The following is a 22,921-nucleotide window of genomic DNA, read 5'->3' as shown; positions in this document are numbered from 1 at the left end:
GATGAAGGTAAGGGCTAATCCTCGAAAGTGTGTCCCCATTGTAGGCATCCTGTAAATTGAACTTTGCTTTATGGGTAAGTTCATCTTTTTGTGTAATTCCCCATTTATTCTTAGTAGAAGTGTTTGTACTTTTACTATGGGCACTGGATAGCTGGAAAACTGCTGTACAGTCCACAACGTATATGCTCTGATCCTTAAACATGGTATAACAATGACTAACTATAATTGTCTTGCTACCTTGTATAGAAGGTCGTAATAACAATGCTGCAGAAAATCATAAGTGGCATAAATGTTAGGTGCCACATATTGACTGCAGCATGGATTTACCTCATTCACATGACTGAGTTTAAAAATATCACTTCTTGACTACAATGGCAACCTTTCATTGATGTGAGCAAAAGTACAGCAGCCAGATGTCCTAAAAAATAATCTTTACATTTATAGCTGCATAAGTTTTAACTTTAGCTAAGTCATCTGTAAGTGGTCCCAGGAAAACAACAAGGTCTGGATATACAATGGGTGTCTATGCTTGAGGACTTGGGTAATACTTGAATTAGTTCTGCTGGGTTCTTTCTGGGGTGTTGGCAGTAGTAAGCACTGTAATGAGGTGTGAAAAGGCACTTCCTTGGAGAAGGCAGGATGCCATACGGTATTGGTAGGAGGGTTGACAGGATCAACTACTGGTACATATGTTGGATTGTGGTCAGGAAAAACTGATGACCTTGAAAAACAACTGACTGGCACATTCCATACTGACATGGTTATACTTAAGCGTGCTATATTGTCTGGGATCCTTTAAAGCTGCTCTGCTTCCTGCAAACCTGCCATCAAAAGTGAGGATGGTGCTTGGCTACAGTATCTGTCAGGGTTGGTTTTCAGGGAGAGTTCCCTAATTTAAATAGGATAGCCACTTGATGAGCATTAGAGTTTCACAAACTGGTGAAGTGGTGCTAGTATTTTGAAAGACCCTTGGAGCAGAGCATTCAGGGTCTGTTTGCTGGAACATTTCAGAAAGTGCTAAAATGAAGTTTGGTCGGGGCATAGAAATTTTCTTAGGACTACACCCAGATTTGCCACCAATCACTGGCCAGTATGCCCTATAAGAACTGCTTCCCACAACAAGTTAATCGAAACACAATTGAACTTTTTTTGAAAGACCAGAAGAAGATTATGATGATGGTAGATCTTGCTGACTGATGGCCTGCCTAAAAAGAGACTGAGGAAAGCCTAACTGGCCTTGTCTTTAGTCTCATATGCTGAACGTGCTGAAAATAGGGGCTTGGCTGAGCAAGAACTAGATGACCTGCTGATAGTGGCCGGAACTTTATTCAGACACCTGGCTAGAATGAGTGATTGAGCTTGACTCCAACTGTTGAACAGTAGTGTGGGGCTTAAGATTCTTGGAGTCTGTAAAACTATCCAAGAGAGCCAGCATCTTCAAAAGTTGGGACTTATTTGCCTCATATAAATATTGGTAGACCAGGAGCCGCACCATAAAGTGGCAGAGCTTCTGTCCTGCTAAACAGAAAGGGCCAGATGTAATATCTTTTGATACACTGCAAAGCCCCAAGGCAACTTGCTGTACTGCATCAAACAGAGAGAGCAGAAATGTGCCATATTTAATTAAAAAATAGCACATTCCAGCTCTCTCTAAGGTGTCGGGTAGGATTAGAAGGGACACCTTCCGGCACAAAAACAATCCTCAGAGGCATTTTCATCTGTAATAAACCTATTTCTCCTCGTTGCACCTTTGTTAGGATGGCAATTTTGGGAATGTAAGTAGGTAACATTGCTTAAATAAGCAACATCCCCTTGAGCACAGCCTAAAGCCTGCCGGAAGCAGGAATTTAAACTCTTGATGAAGGTTGTGAAGGATGAAGAATGATGAATTAATCATTTGTCAAATTGTTTGTATTCATATGATATTGTTGCTCCATATGCAGAATAATTCATATGAATATACATTAATCCATCTGTTCATTCAGACATGTCCCCCGATGCATTTTGAGCAAATAGCCCTTCGTCAGTGTGAAGTATCTACAAAATTAATAAGCAAAGATATCATAACAAACACCAAACAAACAGAATGATATCCCTCCACCTGTTATCCTGTTGTTGAAAACTAGAAATACCCAAAATTTGAAATAAATAGGAAAGACACTAGGAACACAGGAAATCCTCCATATAATTAGAAGATGGGAATTGTTTAGAAACGGCGTGACTGTGTCAAACAATAGAAAGTACATTGTGCAGTAATATAGTGCCAAAAGAAACGGAAAAAGTGAAAACAGTGGCATTCTAACAGACACAAAACTTTATTGCACGTATTTTAAAGACAGCGGTTTCATTAGTCCTAAACAGAATTGCTGATGAAGATGCCAGAAAAATTAAAGACGATACTGACATCGTCAATGCGTGAACAAATGACAGTGTAAACATGAATGTAATCACGGGTCGGAAAGAATGAACTGAAAGATTGATGCTGCTAACACGTATAATTAAATACAGTAAGACACTAGGAAACGTGAATGAAGCATGCATGTGCAATTAAATCAAGGTGAATGGTAATAGCTTCAGTGTGATTGATAGTCGATCAAAAGTAAACTTACGGGTCTGAAAGTGGCAGCGGTCGCCTATTCAGTGGTGAAGCATTCAGAACGTGTGTGGCTTGAATAAAGTTAAAGCGAGTAGGTGCACAGAAAGTGAGGAAGGACCAAAGAAAGTTGACGCCAAGGTTTGGAAAATGAGAGCCATATTGGACTGTAGTAAAAAGACCGTAACCAAGTAAGAACATAAACAATGAAGTACCAAGGTTTGTTTTGAATCGAACATTAATTACAAAAAAAGTATAATATTACACAATATTATACAGAGAAAATATTAAAGGTCAACATTTCAAAAGATGTAACACATCAATAAAATAAATTATAAGATGTGAGTAAGACATCAAATGACGAAGAATAAATCCCAGAGAAGATAGCAAAAATGATGTAGGAGTGAGACAAGAACACAGGCTTAAAAAAATAACAATAGGTGACTGATATAAAAGAGTCAAATGTAGAAAAGATGGGTGTATACGAGTAATCTTGGTGAGCATGAATGGAAGGAATCGAATAAAATGGAGAGATAAAATTTTAGGGGTACAGGATAGGGTGAGGGGTTCTCAGAAAGATGCATACATTATGATAGCTGAAAAAATAGACGTGAGAACAGAAAGCTGATAAGAGAACAATTATCAGACGATTGAGACCAAAATGTCAATTAGCACACAGTAAGGGTGTTACAGGTAGCAAAAGAATTCCATACGATCATTTAAACTATGTGGTTTTATAGAGTCCAGGAACCTGATCCAGTAATGTTCTCTCTGTAAGAGAAAGCTGTTTATATCTCTGCCCTCTCTTTTCTCAATGACTTCAAGGATCATAAATTGTAATTGACTGATGTTATGCCGATGTTTAATAAAATGTTCTGCAATGACTGATTTTACATTTCTGGTATAGATATTGCGCTTTTGTTCATTTATCCTAGTTTGGATTTTTCTTTCAGTCTTTCCTGTATATACACGGCCTCAAGGGCACTTGAGCATGTAAATCACATTTTTGGTATAGCAGTTCGCATTGACCTTAAGTTTGATTTTCCTACCTTTCATGGGGTGTGTAATGGTTGATCCTTTGATCTTTTGATGATATTGTTACAATTGCTACAGTTATAGCATGGTACACTTCCTTTGTAACTGGTTGATGCTGTTATTGTGCGTCTGTTTGTTATTAGGTCTTTAATATTTTTACCCCTCTTGTACACAATAATTGGTAAGTCATTGAAAATACCTTTGAAGTCGGGTTCCAAAGTCAGAAAGGATCAATGATCTTTGATCTTTTTTTTGTATCGTTGGCTCATAGTGGAAAATGTTGACACTATCACTGTCCTCATTGATGTTGACAGAAGTTATGTTCTGGTTTTAGTAGAACAACATGTCTTGGCTCATTTCAGCACATCGCGGGGATATCCTCTTTGGCTGAATCTGTTGAGCATATCATCAGATTGTTGTTCGAAGTTAGAAGGATTCAATACTATTCTTTTCACCCTGAGCAGTTGTGATAAGGGTAAGTGGTTCTTGAGGGAATTCTGATGAAAACTTTGATAGTGTAACAGGTTGTTCCTGTCAGTGGGCTTTCTGTAGATGCTAGTCACTAGGATTGCTTGATCTGTTGATGAGTACATCAAGGAAAGCGATTGTGTGTTGATTGACCTCATAAGTAAATTGGATTCTGTCATTGATGGTGTTCAAGGCAATCAATGCTTTCAAGGCCTACCCCAGGGGTACAATATTTGTTAAAAAGAAGGTTTATGTCTGGTAAAGATTTATTGATGGTTGCTTTGTGTGAAATGTATGCTCAGTAACAGCTATAGGTCTGAATGGTTCACTAGAACAAGACATTTCTGTTGCCTTAGGTTTGATCTTTTTCTTATGAAAAGTTTTGATAAATGATTTAGGCCTGACATATTGATTGTTTTTATTTGCAGTTTATATAGCATTAACTAGGCCCGAAGGAATCAGAGCGCTTTACATGAGCACCAGTTGCGTTACAGACAGACACACTTTCTTTCAGGCACGGGGAGATTATGTGATATGCCCAGAATTACAGGATGTTGAGCGTGCCCGCAGAGACTCAAACCCAGTTCACCTACTCCAAGGATGGCCACTCTAGCCGCTAGGCCACATCCCATTCCTTGCAAAAATTTATGTTAAAAACAATAATCATTTAATCCCCTCAGTGCTCGGTTTTGTGCACGACCGTTAGCCGACGCAGCCCCGCCCACTCCGTCGAACGCCCGCACGGGTTAAGGGTTAAGGGGAGATTGTTATTGCCTGTATTAAAGTCTACAGATAGGTGTTTTGTTACTTGGAATGTAAACGATTACTTTTGTGGGGAATGTCCTTGGTGTTTATTGCTGTCTCTGACAAAGCCATTGGGGAGAGAACTTGCACTGTAATACTTCTTGCTGGCATCTCAACTGCTTACCAGGATCTCGCAATAAAAAAAACATTAAATAATACATCCATCCATATGTATAAATATATATACATGTAGCTACATAGAGGGCATTTGGGTCAGCTCTGTTCTGAAGTTAGTCTGGCTAATTGTCATTTAAACTCTACTTTCATTCATTATAGCGAACTGCATGGGGGAATGATTCAGTCCACATCAGTCATTTTTTTTATATTGGTCTGAAAATTAGTTGTTCTTCAGTGTTAGGGCAGGTTGTCCTGTCCTTTAGTTCTAAATGTTCTCCTTGTATAGTTGGCCTTTCATTACTGTGCTTCACCTCTTTTTATTTGAATGCTTCTTAAGAGTATACTCCAGCTCTCAAGGCAGTCCTAATGGGGCGCTTGCTTTCCATTAATTTCATCTGTGGTGTACAGCATTCCAAAGCGGGAATTTAATTTTGTAAAACAAAAATAATGACCATAGCACTCTTGGAGTTGTCTCCAATGGTGTGCTCTCATTTGTTTTGTTTTGTTTGGGACAACCAGACTTTTCCATGTCATCCTGTAAAGGAAATACATACTTCAGAATGTTTTTCCCTGTTTATTGAGCTATTGGTGGGACGTCTCTCGCGGCGGAGCCAGCAAGGGCGCCACTGTTGGAAACATGATGATCCGCCAAACTCTAAATCGTTCAGGTTGTCCATCGGTTAGATATACATGATACTTCACCATATCCAGAAAAGTGTCTTTTATTTAACAGGGTAAGAGGACCATCATCTTGATGGACAGGGTACTCCCCGGGATTCAGAAAAATAGTTTAGTTAATTAACAGTCAACGAGGCTATTGTTTCGGTAGATGCTACAATATGGCGTTGTCATCAAAAGATTAATTGAACTGGAAATACCAGCACAAATTTCTAAAATAATCAATTTAAGCTGGGTGGATGCTATTAGAAGTTGAAGAAGACAGACATCTAAGATGATACAACAGTGAGAACCTCGAATAGTAGAATTTCATTATTCTCATATGGTGATGTATTTGATACCCACTCATGCTTATTAACCTCACAGAGGGCACCTATTTCAGTGTATATTTTACCTGGCAATTTGTTTGAGATTGTGTCATATGACAAATAAGTGTGTTTAGAGAAATATGATATTCATAACTTTTGCTGCCTAACTGAAAAGCGCAATCATGTTTTCACAGTTTTAGAGTCCTTCTAACACCCAGTTTTCTAGCAATCTAGCTTGCTACTATGATTTAGTGAGTTGCATTATATGACCGTTTTGTTGTTTTACATAGAATCCTAAACTCCATAGATGCTCTTAACTACAATCTTACCCTTGCCAACTCTGTCAAATCTTTAGGCATCACTTTAGACCCCAAACTGATCATAAAAGATCATAGAAAGAACAGTGAGAAGAGTACTGTCTACATTATGAAACTTCAGAGGAAAATGAAAGCCTGCCTTCTGCTGAATGACATCAAAACAGCCACACAAGCAATAGCATTGCTTAGACTAGACAACAGGAATGGCACCCTCACAGTCACTGCAAAATCTCACCTTGCACCCCTTAGAAATACTCTCAATGGAGCAGTCAGAATGGTCACATGGACCAGAAAATATGATCACATCTCCCCCACACTGAAAGAACTGAAATGGCTCCCAATCAAAGTTCGCTGCAGCTTGAGAGTTGCCTGTCTTACTCATCAAGCCCTTCATACTGGTAAACCAGCTTATCTCGCCTCAAAACTAAAAAAATCAGGGCATTCAAGACACCTAAGAAGTTCAAATATCTTGCTCCTCATACATCCCAAGTCCACAAACAAAAAACCCTAGTTCACTCCTACTCAAGCTATGCCCCTAAAATCTGGAACTCCATTCCAGTGCATGTAAGAACAAACCCCTATTTCCTGAGCTTCAAGAGACAGCTAAAGGATCTCCTTCTCAACTCATATTTCAACTAGCAGGAAGTCAATCAGCTGTCAAGACAGCCCGTAGATTTTACTGTATACCTCTCCTGCGACTCTTCCTCACCCTTGCTCAATCACTAACTGATTTAGATTGTATCCCAAATGTGGGATTTTACTTGCTATTTGTATGGAACATGCACTGATATAAACTGCTCTTATACCCTTAGTTCTTGCCAGTGAAACTCCTTAAATGAATATATTTAAATCATAACCTTATCCACTCTATTCTTGGGCATGTGAATACAATGTACAATGGTGATCCCTCCTCACTGTACACCTCAGGCAACCAGGGCTAGAAGTCCTATGCATTCTAATTAGTTTACTCCTGTTTTAATAGTATGCGTATGCTCCAAAATTAAGGGGTTCTGGAGAGATGTCAAACAGGAGCTTGATAAAGGTAAGGGCCTGGAGATAAAGAAACTATCCCAATTGATACTCCTTGGAATTCCAAATGACATTGATATTTCGCGCCGCCCATGGGAGTCATTATGTTGAGGTTCATAGTGGCCAAGCGAGAGCTGTATAAGTTGTGGGGGCAGGCACAAACTGTATTACAATGGAGGGAGAGTATGAATATTTACATGGAAGCAGTAACGGTAGTTTTTGAAAGCAGGTGGTGCCCAAGGGAATTTGAAAAGATGTGAGGGAAGTAGAGAACCTATTGTGGGATGGAGGTGCTAAGAGGAGATTGAAGGATAAAGATACTCTGGACTGAGGCTACAATCTCGAAAATGGAGGGGAGAGAGGTAGGGAGATGTGCACAAATTGTACGTGGGTTGTGTAACCTAGATGTCGAAGGGGAGTGGTCAAGAGGAAAGGGGGGAATACTATCATATAATATCACCAGTTTGATATCTGTCTGTTCTGTATGCTTGAATTTTGTTCCTTTAAAATCAATAAAAAGATTAAAAAATAAATAAACATAATAGACGTACAATGGCGCTGTATAGTTTTGAAGAAAAAGGATGCCCACTTCAGTGTGTTCCCCTGTTTCAGGCATTTATGAAGGCAGATTTATCCATTTGGACTCTGTCCCATTTCGAAATAAACTTACGTTACAGAAGTAAATGCCTGTTAAAGTTGATCTAAGGTCTCATGAGGGGGCCGAAAGTAGGTTAGTTACCTCTCTAACACTCCAATGCAAAGGAATAGTTGCATATACAATAGATGGGTTGAGTACGAATGTAATGCTACCGAAGATGTGAAATTTGTCATGTCATGTTTTAAATGCCTTCTTGAAGACTAGGCACTGGAGAGAGGCTTTGACCAGTAGTACAGGTTTGATGTGTCATGGCATGTGCGGGGTTCATTATTCACAGTTTTACAAAGGAACTATGGTCCTTTTCTATAGAATGTCCTGTGGGCTCAGAACTAACATCTTTTTTTTTGTTTCTTTCATTTAGAACTATATTACATTGTAAAGGAAGAAACTTCAGTTATAGTTAGTGTAGGAAAGTAGGATCTGCTTCTTATGTTTACCCCCACTTTTTGCTAGATGTAATGCTGTTTTTGACTAGTCTGACTAGAAATCCTACTAACCAGGACCTCATTCTATCTGCTTTCTCCCTAAACTGTTATGTTATGTACTTAGGTACAATCCAGATTGGATACCTGTGTACCCTTGTCAGTCCCTAGTAAATGGTACACCATACCCAGGGTATAGATACTCCATAGGCCTCCCATGATCTGAAGCATGTATTGTGCCACCCATGAGAGCCCATGCAAAATGGAACTAGAGGTCTGCTATTGCAGCCTGTGTAAGTTGGTGCGTGCATCAAGAGTCACTGGACTTAAAACCTATAAGTGTCCCCTGTAGCAGGCCTTTACAATCCTGAGAGCAGGGTACTTGGTTCTAAGTGAGATGGTGCCCTTGCATAAGCAAGCCACCCCTGCAGCCTACAGCCTTCTCCTGGGTTGTCAGTGAAGCAGCCATGTACCATATATAGAGGGGCATTACGGGACCGCGTGATAATCAGCTCTGAAATGGCGGAAACAAACACTATTGTGTTTAGTGTCAAACATGTTGGAATCATACCCCCATACCGATAACCGATGTGGGAGGTATGATTCCACCCCTAAGAAGTGAGCTTCATGGGGTTTCTGGGGTTTCCGGTACAAGCCATCTAGCTCCGGACAGCACAAAATGGTTGCTGCCGACCAGAGACACATTTCTGCCCTCCTGGTGCTGAGCCAAATTAATAATTTACATAAAAAGTATGACTTTAATTATTTGAATTATTATATATTATTTATCTGTACATTTATATAATAGGTATATATATATATATATATATATATATATATATATATATATATATATAATATATATGTGTTTAAAAAGTATGTTTTTTACAATTACGTTTATTTTTACATTTTAATCTTTTTTACATTATTTTGTGTTTTATTTAATTGTGTTTATTATATACTTACTTTTACATTATTTTTAATACATTTAAAAAATTCAATATTTTAGTTAACTATATTTTAAATATCGATATTTTGTACTCGATATTTTAGTACTTACCTTTTTGTAGATAGGGATTCTATATTCTGTCCTTTGATGTTTTTTAATCGATATTCTGGACTGTCGATATTCTGTCCCTCGATATTTAGTCACTGAACCCATTTAATGTATGTCCATTCAGGGGTTTTCGCTGTAGCTGTTTAAAGTTCCTATGGGAAAATCAATGTGCAAAACGCTTTTTGGGACCACCCTTTTTTCTCGCTTCTGCTTGACGGACCACGTCAAAACGTTTGACGTGCAAACTAGTCAAAAAGTAGCACTTTTTGGAATGTTCTGTGGAGATTTGCCAAATGCCGCCAAAGTTATTAGCAACGCATAAAATGCATTTTCCATGGAAACACGATCCTAACTATAACTACAATACACATATATATATATTAAGGGCCTGATTCTGATGCAGGTTGTAAAGCTTTCCCACCTAGGGCCTGATTCTGATGCGGTAAGGAACATATGCTCCCATTGAAGTCAATGGGAGTCCAACCAAATCGTATCGGGAAGCATCCGGATGCATCGTACTCCGTTGGACGGACTGTCCCAATCCGAGTAGGTTGGAAACCATTTCCAACCCGATTCAGTCGGGAAGCATTTCCAACCCGCATCAGAATCAGCCCCTTAGTGATTAATTCAAGGATCACAGATGTTTAGTCAATGCCGGGAATCTCAAAGCTGATTCCTCAGTTCTAATGTCAGCACCTCTGGCCGTTCCTAGCTGTAACAACCAACATTTAGCCTGATAGTTCTCATACCAATACATTCACTGACATATAATGGCCCTGTGTTGTGAATGTGAGTGAAAGGCTTCTTTCCTGCTCATGCCTCACTTATGATCCATCCTCATGCTAGACATCCTGATGTATTTAAAGCTATCCATGATATTTCCACACCCTTCGCATGCCGCGACTGGGACGGAATCCATTTCCAGCCATATGCTCTCTCCTGGGAGACGCATATCACGCTACGAGGCCCTGCTGTAGTAAACATGAATGATGTGGTCTTTGCTCGTGCTTGACCAAAGATGGTTGCCATTTGCAAACGAAGTTGATCTAGATGCTTAGCTGTACACTATTGCAAGAACGATTGTAACTGAATTCATGTTATATTTCAGTGGCCATTCAATATTCTCCATTACTGCTTTTCGTCGTATCAAATATCACAGTTCTCAAACTATCCGTTGACCACTCAGTCTAGAGACAGCCACACTGATACATACTGCTTGATGATGACCTCTGTCACTTGCAACAATGTTTGGCAGTGAAATTACCTTGGTATTTTTTCAATTGCTGCAAACAATTTCTGACTTGTAGCCAATCTCCTGTAATATGCATTGGATTTTGGGTCATGATAGTTTGTGAATTACCTTGCAGCTTATCTGCATGTGGTTTATACAACCCAGGGCCGTATTTTCGGGGGTAGTGGGTGGGAAGGAGGGTTGGGGTGTTACACCCCCCTAATAAATATATTTTCTGATGAATAGTTGGGTACAGGTGTCTGTCGAATTTCACATGGGATTTTTCATTGTATACACTGTCAACAACACACTCTCATCTCTGTTATGAAAGCACAAAACAATGGTTGTTCACTTACAAAATGTTGAGTTTCTCTCACTTTGTCCTGTTACCAATCTACATACCTCTCACTTTCCACTGCCTCTTAAGCCCCTGGCGTCCGCCTCCCTTGTCGTGTAATACATTTTAACATTATATGCCAGCGTGATTGTTGGTAAATCGGAACTTCATAGCCCCCACCCCCAATCTTACTGACCAAGCCACACCCCTGCTCCCACTTTTTTCATCAATGTCCCCTCTGCATCTGTATTGTACATATATTCTGCAAACTTCCAGTTTCAGACTTGATGCCACTAGAAGTTAACCTTACCGTTTCAGTCGGAATATTCCTTTTAGCAGTGGTTGTGCGTACTGTTGTTGAGGAACATGAGCTGCGTGGCACCGTCTGGCAGCTCTCGTCACAGATTTCGTATTTGCAGTCCGTTATCTGACGTACAATTTGACCTGCACAAGTCAAACACGCAAAACTATTTGTTCAGGCAAATGGTAAACAAACATAACTGTTAGTGTATTTACGGTCATTTGACTTGTCGGATAAAACAACATTGACAAGCTAAATGCATCAGAGCATTCATTATCTACAAGCTTGCACTCTCCTGTGTAAAATTTTAAAAATATATATTTTCCCTTTCTCATATGAGTAGCTCTAGTATTGAGCCAACTATCAGTATTTTTTTCATTTTCTTAGTAAATTATATTTTATAAAAATCATAATCCCAACAAGATTAGGAGCACTCTTTAAAACGGTGGCTGGTATTTTAACATGAATGTGTAAATTCATGAATTTACTTTCATAACTGTCAGTGTTTGAGTGATTAAATCAAGCATGAAAATATATAATGAACATAAAAATTAGACTGGCAAACAAAAAGAGAAAAAATGCAGGATAATTATTCCAACAAAAGGAACATTCTCATAATGCTAGCTGCAAGTTCTCCCCTACGGCCCCGGTATGCAGAGACATGGAAAATATGCTTTTGGGCCAGGAATCAATTACCTCGAATAACTTCCAGTAATTGTTTTTTTTAACAATATGGGGCCTGTGAAATCATTTACAGAATGTATTTTGAGCTTAAGAGGACCTTTGTGTTAATTCTTTATTCAAGAGAGCTATTGGCCCTTTCTGATGATAGGGAGGGAGATAAACTATCCATTTATTTGAAGATGCATCTTAAAGGTAGCTTTTGAAATATACAATTTATTTTTCAGAATGAGCTTTAATAAAATGAAATGGGGTTAATTCCTAAACTATTACAATATTTAGACCGGGCTTCTCAGCCGTGTATGCACGGGTGGAATTCAAGGCAGTAAGTATCATATTACAAATAATTAACTTTTTTTGTGAAAAAATAATTATTAGAACAGGAAAAGGATAATAAAGCAAACATTTTAAATTTCAATTTACATAACTTATAACATGACCATGAAAAAAGAAATTTTTTAAGGAAACATGTTCAACAATTCATACAAATATTTACTTCAGCAAAACTGTGCACTGCATAGCCAGATTTCATCAATAGGGTAGGTCCATCTTACAAACTGGTTTAGTGGGTGTGACATGTTGGTTACCTTAGTGAAGGATATAGAGTGTCGAAAATCGATTAGTGTTCGGGAACTGCTGAATCTGGATACTGATTCTGAAGAGGAGGCGAGAAGTGAAGACTACAAACTAGTCCGGGTCAATGCAACTTGCAGCTCCATCCTCCCTCATATCTTCCTGCCTCACATCACCTCTTCCAGCACGTTCAGCCAGAGATCGAGAAGAAGAGGAGCCAGGAAGAGGCCACCACATGAACCATTCTACTTACACCAGGCCATCTCTGTTGGTTAGAAGACTCTTTAGCCCGAGATGGATATAAGACGCAGAGAGAGACCGGGGAGGGGCAGGACGGTAGGGTAGTGGACTCCGACACACGGCAGAAGGGAGTAAAGTAAGTAAATAAATAAATAAACCACTTGCCCTGAAGCACTCCCTCTGCAAGCCGCCACTGCTACTAACACTGTGCTTGCACTGCCCATGAAACTTTTCACATATTGAATGTGCACTGTACAGTGCAGCACACATGCAATTAAAGTTTGGAGAAATAAAACATTTGCCCTTCTTAAGACTTGCCTGAAAAAAGTGTTATTTTTTTAGGCACAAAGCGCTGTCCACCTATTTTAGTAGATAGGGCTTTGTGTAAAAAAACACGGGCTGTAATGCAAAGACTCACATGTGCCACATATGGGATGCCCCTTGACATAAGTAATACAAAGCAGCACAGAACACTATCTTCATTACATTTTAGGGCACACTTTTGTGCTGTAAAGTAAATTTTTTATCAAGATTTATAGCCAGTGTGCATGATTTTGTGTTACTTTCCACTGGTGCAAAATATTTTTAGGATCATTTAGAGTACAAATAATCTACTGTAATATAAGCACAGCAAAGTATTTGTTAATATTATGATCAGTGAGCACTGGGTAATTAAGTATCCAGCCGCTCACCTTTCAGACATAAACTCAGGGTGCAAATTAGTAATATCAAGGATATGGTTAGACATATATATTGTGCCAATTACAGATGTAACTTCACTCTTTCACATTGTAGTAAATGTACTGCTTTTGACTATTCAAAATTTCAAAGTGTAAATTTACTCCAAAGTATAGACTGAGGTCCCCACCACCAGGGCAGAGATTTCCATATGGAAAAGTATAGGGAATTTTTAAAAAAGATTAGTAAACCTTCAGAAAAATAGTAAAATATTAGTATGTTAAATATATTTATAAAATTAATTTTATATGTTTATTTTAAATGAAAAGCAAACAAAAAAATAGTACAGCACTTGTAACTTTATTTGCATTAAATATTTAATTCATCTAAATATATTATAGTAATTTGTTTGATTAAAGATTTTTTTAAACAAATCCCTACATTCTGTAAATAATGGATTTCAATTAATTTCATTACTTGGAGTTTCATAAATAAACTTACATTTATTTTTAAATAAAAAAGCTAATACAACACTGAATAATAAAATGGTATTTATTTTTGTTCACAGCATCTTTTTTACCATTTAATTAGATTTTTATGCGTTATTTTAAGTCTCTGTATCCATAATTTTCTATGGGAGGGTCTTGAAGTACCAGTGTTTGACCATGAGTAATGCTGGACTTATGAAAGGTCTCAGGTGGAGTGCATTTTCAATTGTTTGGGACCTTTTTGGCTGAAGAAGGTTTAGGAGTGCAGTTTGTGAAAAGGGAGTGGCCTATTCTTTGTGGGTGGGCATTTACCTCCCTAAACACTTCTTGGCTCTCCCAATGCCCATCAATACTCCTCCCTATGACCCACCTATTTAGACATTTGCATTTTCCTATTTTCCAGCCTGCCCTGCCTATACCACATTGACAAATAGAACAAGTTGCCAACCTTTGGTAATATCTTATCTGGTAGAAATTCTATCAAACCACAAATTTCTCACCGTCAGACTGGATTTGGAAATCGTTGAGCAATTCCCATTTGTGTCAGTCAATGGCATTATTCAGGTATTTGTGGCATCATTGGCATCTTGTGGAAATGGGGTGTGCCTATATTCAGAGCCATCCCAGCATGCTGATCTAAGTTCTTGACTGTTTTTCGAATCTAGAAGCACAGAGCTAAATTGAGGGGGGATGACCAATGTGCCATGCTGAGGTCCTGAAGGATCTCTTCAGTGTGAGACATACAGTTCGCGGAATAGGGAGAATGGGAGGCTCGATAAGGAATATTCGGCTAGAATGAGACTCTACCAGATACAGGGTTACTGAAGGTAAGTAACTTGTTTATCTGGAAGAGACTTCTAGACTCAACTGCCATACCTTAAAATTGATACCTTAACAAACTCCCTCCGGAGGGAGTCTTTGGACTGTGTAATGTTAAAAAGTCCTAGAGGATTAAAAGACAAAATGCCCATCATGCAAGACATGACTGTTTAGGCAGTAGTGTTTTGCAAATGTGTACAGCAATGTGCATGCTGATGGAAGCTGTGGGCGTCCAGCAGAGGTGCTGCTTCAGGGTCCACTGAAAAACAGTACAATGCCACCCAGAATAGATCCTTGGGTATTTAAAGATAAAAGGTTTGTTGACCAGATTAAAGAGAGGACAGAGCAGTATTTCCAAGATAATAAGGGGTCGGTTGACTCGCCATGTGCACTATGGGAAGCATTTAAAAAAGTGACACAGGGTCAGGCTCAGTCACTTCTAGGGGGGATAGGAGGAAACAGCGTCTTAACTATGAAGCCCTGGAGGGAGAGGTGGCTAGCCCGGAAGCAGCAGCATTGGTGGGGGAGGACCGTGATCCGCCGATTAGTCACATGCCCAATCTCATGCAGCAGGAGATGAAGGATCTGGCGGAAAATGCATCCAGGACTCAGGTGTTAGTGTCGAAGAGGCAGCTCTATCATCTGGGAGATAAAGCCAATAAAATGATAGCCTGGCTAGAGAGGAGAGTTAGGGGCAGGAGCTGTGTGGTTTACATTCAGGACTCTGAGGGGAGTGTACAAAAGACGGGGAGGAAATAGTGATGGCATTTGCCGACTACTATGAGGCGCTTTATACCTCCAGTCTGACTAGAATGTAGGACAACTTCCGGGACGTACCTAAAGATGTCCTACTCCCTACATTTACAAGGGAGGATGGAGAGGAATCGGAACATGGCTTTATGGTAGAATAGATAACGGGGGCTATTAGGGACTTACAGGCTGGTAAGGCTGCGGGCCCCAATGACCTGCTAGCTAAGTGCTATAAAGGCACGATCAATGTATTTGCCCAACACATGCTCCATATGTTCCTAGAGGCAAGAAAGGTGAGGCGCCTTCTGGAAGGTTAACGTACAGCCCCCAGACTAGTGGTTCCCAAGGTTGGTAAACCCTCCAAAGAGTGCAGTTCTTACCGCCCTATTTCCTTCTTAAACATGGATGCTAAGGTGCTGGCTAAAGCCCTTTGTGACCAGGCTCTGCAGTGTTATTACATCTCTGGTACACCAGGACCAGTCGGAATTTATGCCCCATAGGAGTACTAGATTGAATCTGAGGTGCCTATATGGCATAATGCACCTGTCAAGGTCTAGAGGTGAGAAGGAGGCAAGGCTACTATCACTGGACCCTCGAATGGCATTCAATAGTATTGAATGGCTTTACTTGTTTGCTGTGTTGGACAGGTCTGGGTTTGGCCCCGCTATGGTGCTTGGGTGAAGCTCCTATACAAGGATCCCCTGGTTAGAGTGCGAGTGAACGACTCAGCCTACAGTCCCTTTGCCCTTCATAAGAGTACACAACAGGGGTCTCCATTAACTCTCATGCTGTTTACATTAGCCCTTGAACACTTAGCTATCTGGATTAGAAGAGATCCGATGGGGAAGGGTATAGTGGAAGATGGCAGCTAGGAGGAACGCCTATCCTTGTAAGCCGATGATGTCTTGTTATATGCCACTAGGCCACGCTTCACAATAGGCAGGTTACTGCACATATTCCAACTATTTGGCAGCTACTCAGGGAATCAAATAAACTGGGACCAGTCTCTCCTTTTTGGCCTTACTGGTGAGTCTCTGTTGGCTAGAGGGTTCCTACTTCAAATTAGAGACAAATTTAGATTACAGGGTATCACTATTTCAAAAACAGAGTCAGACAACTTGATGCCCCAGTTGGAACGTCTGAAAAGAGACATGATGCATTGGATGAGCTTGCTGATCTCTTAATGGGAAGAGTGGTGCTCTTTTCAATTATGACGTTACAATGTATGCTGTATGTCCCACAGAATACCCCCTACAGGATTCCAGATGGGTTCTTCCAGGATGTGGATAGTGAACTGAGCAAGCTTCTGTGGGATTGGGGTAGCTCTATAATAGCGTTGGGAAAGCTCCAGATGATCAGTTATGAGGGGAGTCTGATAATACTGGAGATTAGAAAGAATTACTGGGAACTCCCAGATGGTAGCGATGTTAGTAATCAATGATTGGGTGTTCGCAGACAGAGATGGACCATCTAATGATGCAGCAGAGGGGATATCCTGCAGCATTATTTCAGAAAGGAGGGGAAAAGCTACTGCCTCTGCATATCCAGGCGGTAGTTCAAGGGTGAAGTGAGGCCACTAAATATCTTGGGTGGGAGAATGGCTATCCGAATGGACCCCGTTGTAGGATAGTGATTTGCTACATGAAGTGGGGAGTTTGCAGGGGTTTTGCAAACGGGAGCTATTGGGCATAGACCACGTTGGGGATGTATGGAGAGGGCTGGACATAATTTCATTTGAAGACCTGCAGAATGAAAACCAGATGGACGACTCAGAACATTTTCGATACATCCAGCTGGGCTATGAGCTGCACAGGCATATCTGTGAAGGGGAGCAGTTGCTGAAATATGCTCACCTTGAGGATCCTATGAAAGATAAGGCCACATCTCTAATATATTAGAAAGTTATGAATAATGCACCCAATCCCATCGTGGCCCTGCGGGACGGGTGGGAAGCAGATATTGGAATGATGACTGAGTGAAGGCAATTCAAAGCCCTAGAGAGGTGGGGATCCGGGCTGTATTCCGTCTGGTGCAACTCTGTATCCTCAATAGGTCCCACTCCTCCAGAGCACTCATTCACAGTCTGGGATGCTGTCCTTCGAGTCATTGCACCAGGGGCTGTCAGAAAATGAGCTTGTTATTCCACATCTTCTGGGGAAGTCCCGACATTCAGAATATTGGGAGAGGGCGACATGGATTATTTCAGAAGTGATGGGCCAGGCAATACCACTGGAGACTAGATAGCATATACTATGTGTAATGGGTGAGGAGACATGGACGAGATACCAGCATTTGTGGCTGATGGTTGCAGAAATGGTAGCTAAGAGGAATGTTCCCAGGTCTTGGGGGGCAAACCTCCCTCTAAGGGTGGGGCAATGGAAATCAGACTTGGATTTGTGCTGGGCAGCAGAAAGAGTGATCTGTGAGAGTAGAGGCTGCCCACGAAAATGGGGATAGATTTGGGGTCGCTGGGTTGAGAATCGGGTCTTTTAAGGTTCTGGGAACCAGGACAGGGATGAGAGGGAGCTGCGATAACCCCTGTTTTTTTCTTCTGTGATCCCCTAGTTATATATCAAAGTCACAATCAACTTGTATGATATTTCTTCTAAATAATGTTGGTTAAGTTGAATGTAAGCGTACAAAATGTAATGTACTATGCTTGCTACCACAAAACCTCCTGCTGTGATACTAAACTCTGCAACTTAGAAATGTTTAATAAAAATAATTCTTAAAAAAATATTTTCATTTATTTCTAAAGTACACTGTGTTCTGTAATTCCCATGAACACCTAAATTACAATAAAGTATTGCTTCCTACTAAGCTTTTATACTATTTTCATTACATTGCTTTTCTCTGTGGTGTCCTGAAAAGATCTATACTGTTTCAATTTTCCTTTCAGTGTGAGACAGATAGTTGTGTCTGCTCTGTCCTTTGCAAAAGTTCTGCTAGAGCAGTGTTTCCCTAACTTTGGGTGGAGACCCACCAGTGAGCTGTCAGCTGTGAAAGTCCAAGCAATAAATAAAGAAGCCTGTACATTCTGTATTTATCTTGTTACATTTTCGGTGTTTCAAAGACGGAGGTCAAATCTCAGGCTATGTCTTTGCAGGCACAGAAAGAAAGGCAAAGTGAATTACATAACAAACTTGCTGGGGTACAGGTGTGTGAAAGGAAAGGCTGTATGATGTCATTTTGTTGTAACATACAACAAAATGTAAATACCTGTAACTGAACTGTACGCATTTGACAGTTAGGAAAGCAACAATAAAATAATGTTTTTGTAGTTCAGAAGTGTGATTATAGCAAATGTTTTGAAAGAATCCAAAAACATCAAGATACTTTACTTAGTGGTACACACAATATAAATATTCACTAAAACCTTATGTCCACTAATGTAATGTGTGTACAATATACTTTTATCAGTAAAACTGGATGTCTGCTAATTCAGTGGCCATTTAAAAGAAAAACTGTGCTGTCTGTAAATGTCAGTGTGCTACATTCAGTTAAAAACTAGCCCAGCTCATTTTGATTAAAGGAAGGTGGGTTGCGATAGTTTGTCGATATTAAAAGTGGGTTATTGTTCTAAAAAGTTTAGAAATCACTGTGCTAGAGGTTTATTCTAGAGTTTTATTTACTCAAAAATATAATATGGGGCAGTATGATGGATATAATATATACTCTCATGCAGGGCACAGCCGAGCACCTATTTTGATCAGTGGTTTATTTGTAAAAAAAATAAGTGCCTACACTCCCATCAGGAGGCAGCTTGCACCAGCCCATTTCTCCTGTTAGTGCCTCCTACTAATCATTAAAGTGGGCAGAGGATGTAGTGCAATGTGCAGAGCTGCCGACTTTGGAGCTGGGGAACTTGGTTCGGGTCTCGGCATGGACTCGAGTCGGCTCAACATCCTGTGATTCTGTGCAAATCCCTTAATCTCCCAGTAAATGAATGTGTCCTTAACTGGTGCTCATGAAAAGCGCTGGTGTTGATTATTAAGTGATGTCTGCAATTCATGAAATGTTAAGATAAACGTATACGCTTTAGAGACTGCAGTCTCATAAAAACACGTACATACCTGTAGACTAGGCGAGAGCACAGGCTAATGATACAGGGGCTGGAGTAATACAGATCTTGAGAGGACAATTCACGAAGGTCATTACAAGGAATAGTACTCATTTAGTACCTCTTTCCATAGGCAAAAAATGCAATTCAGAAAGGTATAGGCATAAATGTACCTGTGCTATAATCCTAACTCTTATGTCCTAAATTCTCCAAGTGTGCAAAAAGCTACATACATGTAGAGATTTGACTAAAGTATAAATATGAAAGTGGCTCAGGAGCATGGCTAGAAAATGATAAATGCCTACTACCGAGTGGGAAGAGTAAAAGGAAAATCAAAGAGGCCATCCTGGAGGGTCGTGCACATACAAAAACACACCTATAAAATCTTAAGTCAAAACAAATTACAAGACATCCACTTTAGTTGTACTACATACAGCCCAAAGAGGCTCAAGTCTACTCCAGTTAAGGCTTGTAGAAAGTTTCATACCACACATGGACATTCAGAAGTAATTCTATAGAAAGCAATGGAAGCAGAGACTTACACTACCAGCATTGGGCAATCCCTCAAAAACCTGATGAAAACAATGCACTAGCCTATGCCTTACAAAACACATTGACAAACTGCAAACCTAATAGACAAACATACTTACAAAATCACACAAGTAAAACCTAATAAAGACGCAAAATTACTAACAGTTCATATCATGTAAATACCAACTCAACACAAACACACAGGTGTTTTCGGGTTCTAAATCAACATGTGTTCTCATTTTTGTTCTACTGAGTTAGTTCAAGGAACTTACCAGGCAAGTACTCTTTACCATCAACAATGCATCGGCAGGTTGTTGAGCCTGCAAACAGGAATACACAAATTAGTATTAGACCTTTTTTTCTAGTTTAAGACTGTGCCTAAAACAAATACCCAGGTGAATCAGAAAGACAAAAGCGTACCAATTAGTTCTATACAATGCTCAATAGTAAAGTAAGTGAATATGACACATAGAAGAGAAAAATGCTGTAGGGAAAGAAGGCAGTCAAATATCACATGTTCAGATTAAAATAATTGAAGAAAAAAACAACTTTTATAGTTTACCTATATTTCCTGTGGCGCATTAGCTTCGTTAGGCAGACGTACAATATATAACACAAAATCTGTAATATTTTAATGAAAAGCAATGACCTTCTGGGAAATGCCAAAGTGACCATGCGCCCTACAAACGTTTCATCCCTTTAACGGTTCAGGTGTAAACAACAGCCAGGGTAAACATCTCTAGGAAAAGGACCCCTCAAGTAAAAGCTCTACTAGCTACATTGTTGCATTTTGCTCAGCTGATAGAATCTGGTAGATATTTAGGACTCAAAGTGCACACAGATACTCTTAGCTGTTGAGGCTTAAGTGTGCCCAGACATTTTGGGGCAGATGTACTAGTTTTTCATGCAGCGCAGTGCAGCAAGCCCAACGTCTGTGCTGTGTAAGAAGAGAGCTGAAAAACATACATTTTACAGAAATATGGCATCTCCTCCCCTCTCCCTAGCACAGGTGCAGAAATATGCTGCAGTGAGCCACAAACACACCTTTGCACTCCAGTGCACGGGTGTCTCTATGAGTCTAGCACAGGTTTTGTACTGGAAGGGAACCCTTCCTGAACAAAACACCATGCTTGGACTAATTTGAAACTTTTTCCCAGGTTGTTTGTATGCTGCACAATGCAGCACACATACAAAGATGGAAAAGAAAGAAGAAATAAAAGCATTTCTCCTTCATAGCGCCTATTTGAAATGGGCGCTATTTTCTCATCCTAAACCATGTCTGATGTTTTAAGTTTAGCATCAGAAACCTTTGGTTGTTGCATGTGAACGCCCATGCACCACACATGGCATGCCCCCTTAGCACTAAGCGATTGTTTTACAGTGCTAAACAAGTTTAGTGATGGAAAGTAAATTAATGGAAATAGATGTAGCGTCTATTTGTGTCACTTTTGTGATGCAAACACAGTGTTAAATCTTAAAAAATAGACCCCTATGTTTTTCAGTTTGGAGCACTGGGATCTCACCCCTTCAAAACTTGTTTCCCAGAAAATATACCCCAGGCAGATATATGCCCTTTTTCCCTCTTACATTGAGAACTCTAAAGGCACTCAGAGTTTCGTGAATTCACTGAAGGTAAACAAGAAATGTTAAAAAATATTTTTGACTTTTCTTTCACAAAAAATGCACAAACAAAAAGGTTTGCTGTGCAAAGTTTACCATTGGCCCTGCTTTTAGGGAAAGAAGAATTGTAAAGAAAATGACAATTTTTTTATGTTTTCCAGTTTTAGTTCAGTTTTCTTAATTTTTTGTGTTATCAACCTACTTGCAGTTTCGGGAAACAGGTTTGAAGCCCAAGAGTGAACCTAGAAATATATGCATTTCTGAAATCTAGACAAAATTTCTAACGCAGCAAGGGGCCATTTCTGTAGATGAATCACAATGACTCAAAGAAACTAATCATTAAAAGCAAAAATATTATTAACCACATCGGTGCGGTACGATTTACCGCCAGGTGCTGACCCCTAATGGAAACGGGCGTGGTCATGGCGGAACGGTTCCGTCATGAGCACAGCTCAACTGATGCTCATGACGGAACCGTTCCGTCATGAGCATCGAAGGGGTTAAAAAAATAGGAAACTATGGAAATTGCTGCAGGCTTTTTCATCTATAGTATTTTTCCTCAATGAGTGACTTACAAACGTTATACACCATTATGTCTGTTTGACCCTTCCTGTTGCATGGAGATACAGTGGGCCTCATTTAAGTAAGTGACGCATTGCTGTGTGAAAACAGTGATGCGTCACTTTTCACTGCGCCCTCCTTGCAACACCAATGATGCGTCATATTTACAGTATGAAGCATCATGTCGCAAGGAGCTACAGATACGTCAGTATTTCTGACATATCTGTATGGCGCAAAAGTGTCGCATTGCTGGAGTGTGTCACAAAAGTGATGCAACTCCAACAATGTGTCCTTTCACATGGGGCAAGCCCCATGTAAAAGGGCCTGCGTCAGTCTTACACCTGCTGTGAGGCAGGCGTAAGAAATTGACGCATTTGTGTCCTAGAAGTGGCGCAGTGATATCTCATAGATTTCACTGCATCATTTCTACAACCCTTTCTTGCATCAATACGACCCCCTTGCATACATTATACCTGGCGCAGGTATAATGTGACGCAGGGATTTACAAAGTGACGCATCTACTTAGATGCGTCACTTTGTAAATATGGAGCAACAAGGCTCATTT

The 22,921-nt window shown here is 40.0% G+C and overlaps 1 protein-coding gene across 1 annotated transcript in view; it reads right to left on the bottom strand.

Moving 5' to 3' along the window:
- The window catches only part of LOC147733204 (intestinal mucin-like protein), a 203,123-nt gene that overhangs the window by 153,691 nt on the left and 26,511 nt on the right, over window positions 1–22,921 (bottom strand). The window contains exons 2-3 of the mRNA XM_086956021.1: window positions 20,448–20,495; window positions 11,365–11,498 (exon numbers count right to left, since the gene is read on the bottom strand). Coding sequence (XP_086812147.1) covers window positions 11,365–11,498; window positions 20,448–20,495 — 182 coding nt within the window. The remainder of the gene's footprint in view (window positions 1–11,364; window positions 11,499–20,447; window positions 20,496–22,921) is intronic.

This window comes from Lissotriton vulgaris, chromosome 2_1 (genome assembly GCF_964263255.1).
Source record: "Lissotriton vulgaris chromosome 2_1, aLisVul1.2, whole genome shotgun sequence".
In the NCBI taxonomy this organism is placed as follows: domain Eukaryota; kingdom Metazoa; phylum Chordata; class Amphibia; order Caudata; family Salamandridae; genus Lissotriton; species Lissotriton vulgaris.
Note: the sequence above shows the minus strand (reverse complement) of the source record. Positions and strands in the feature narration are given on the sequence as shown.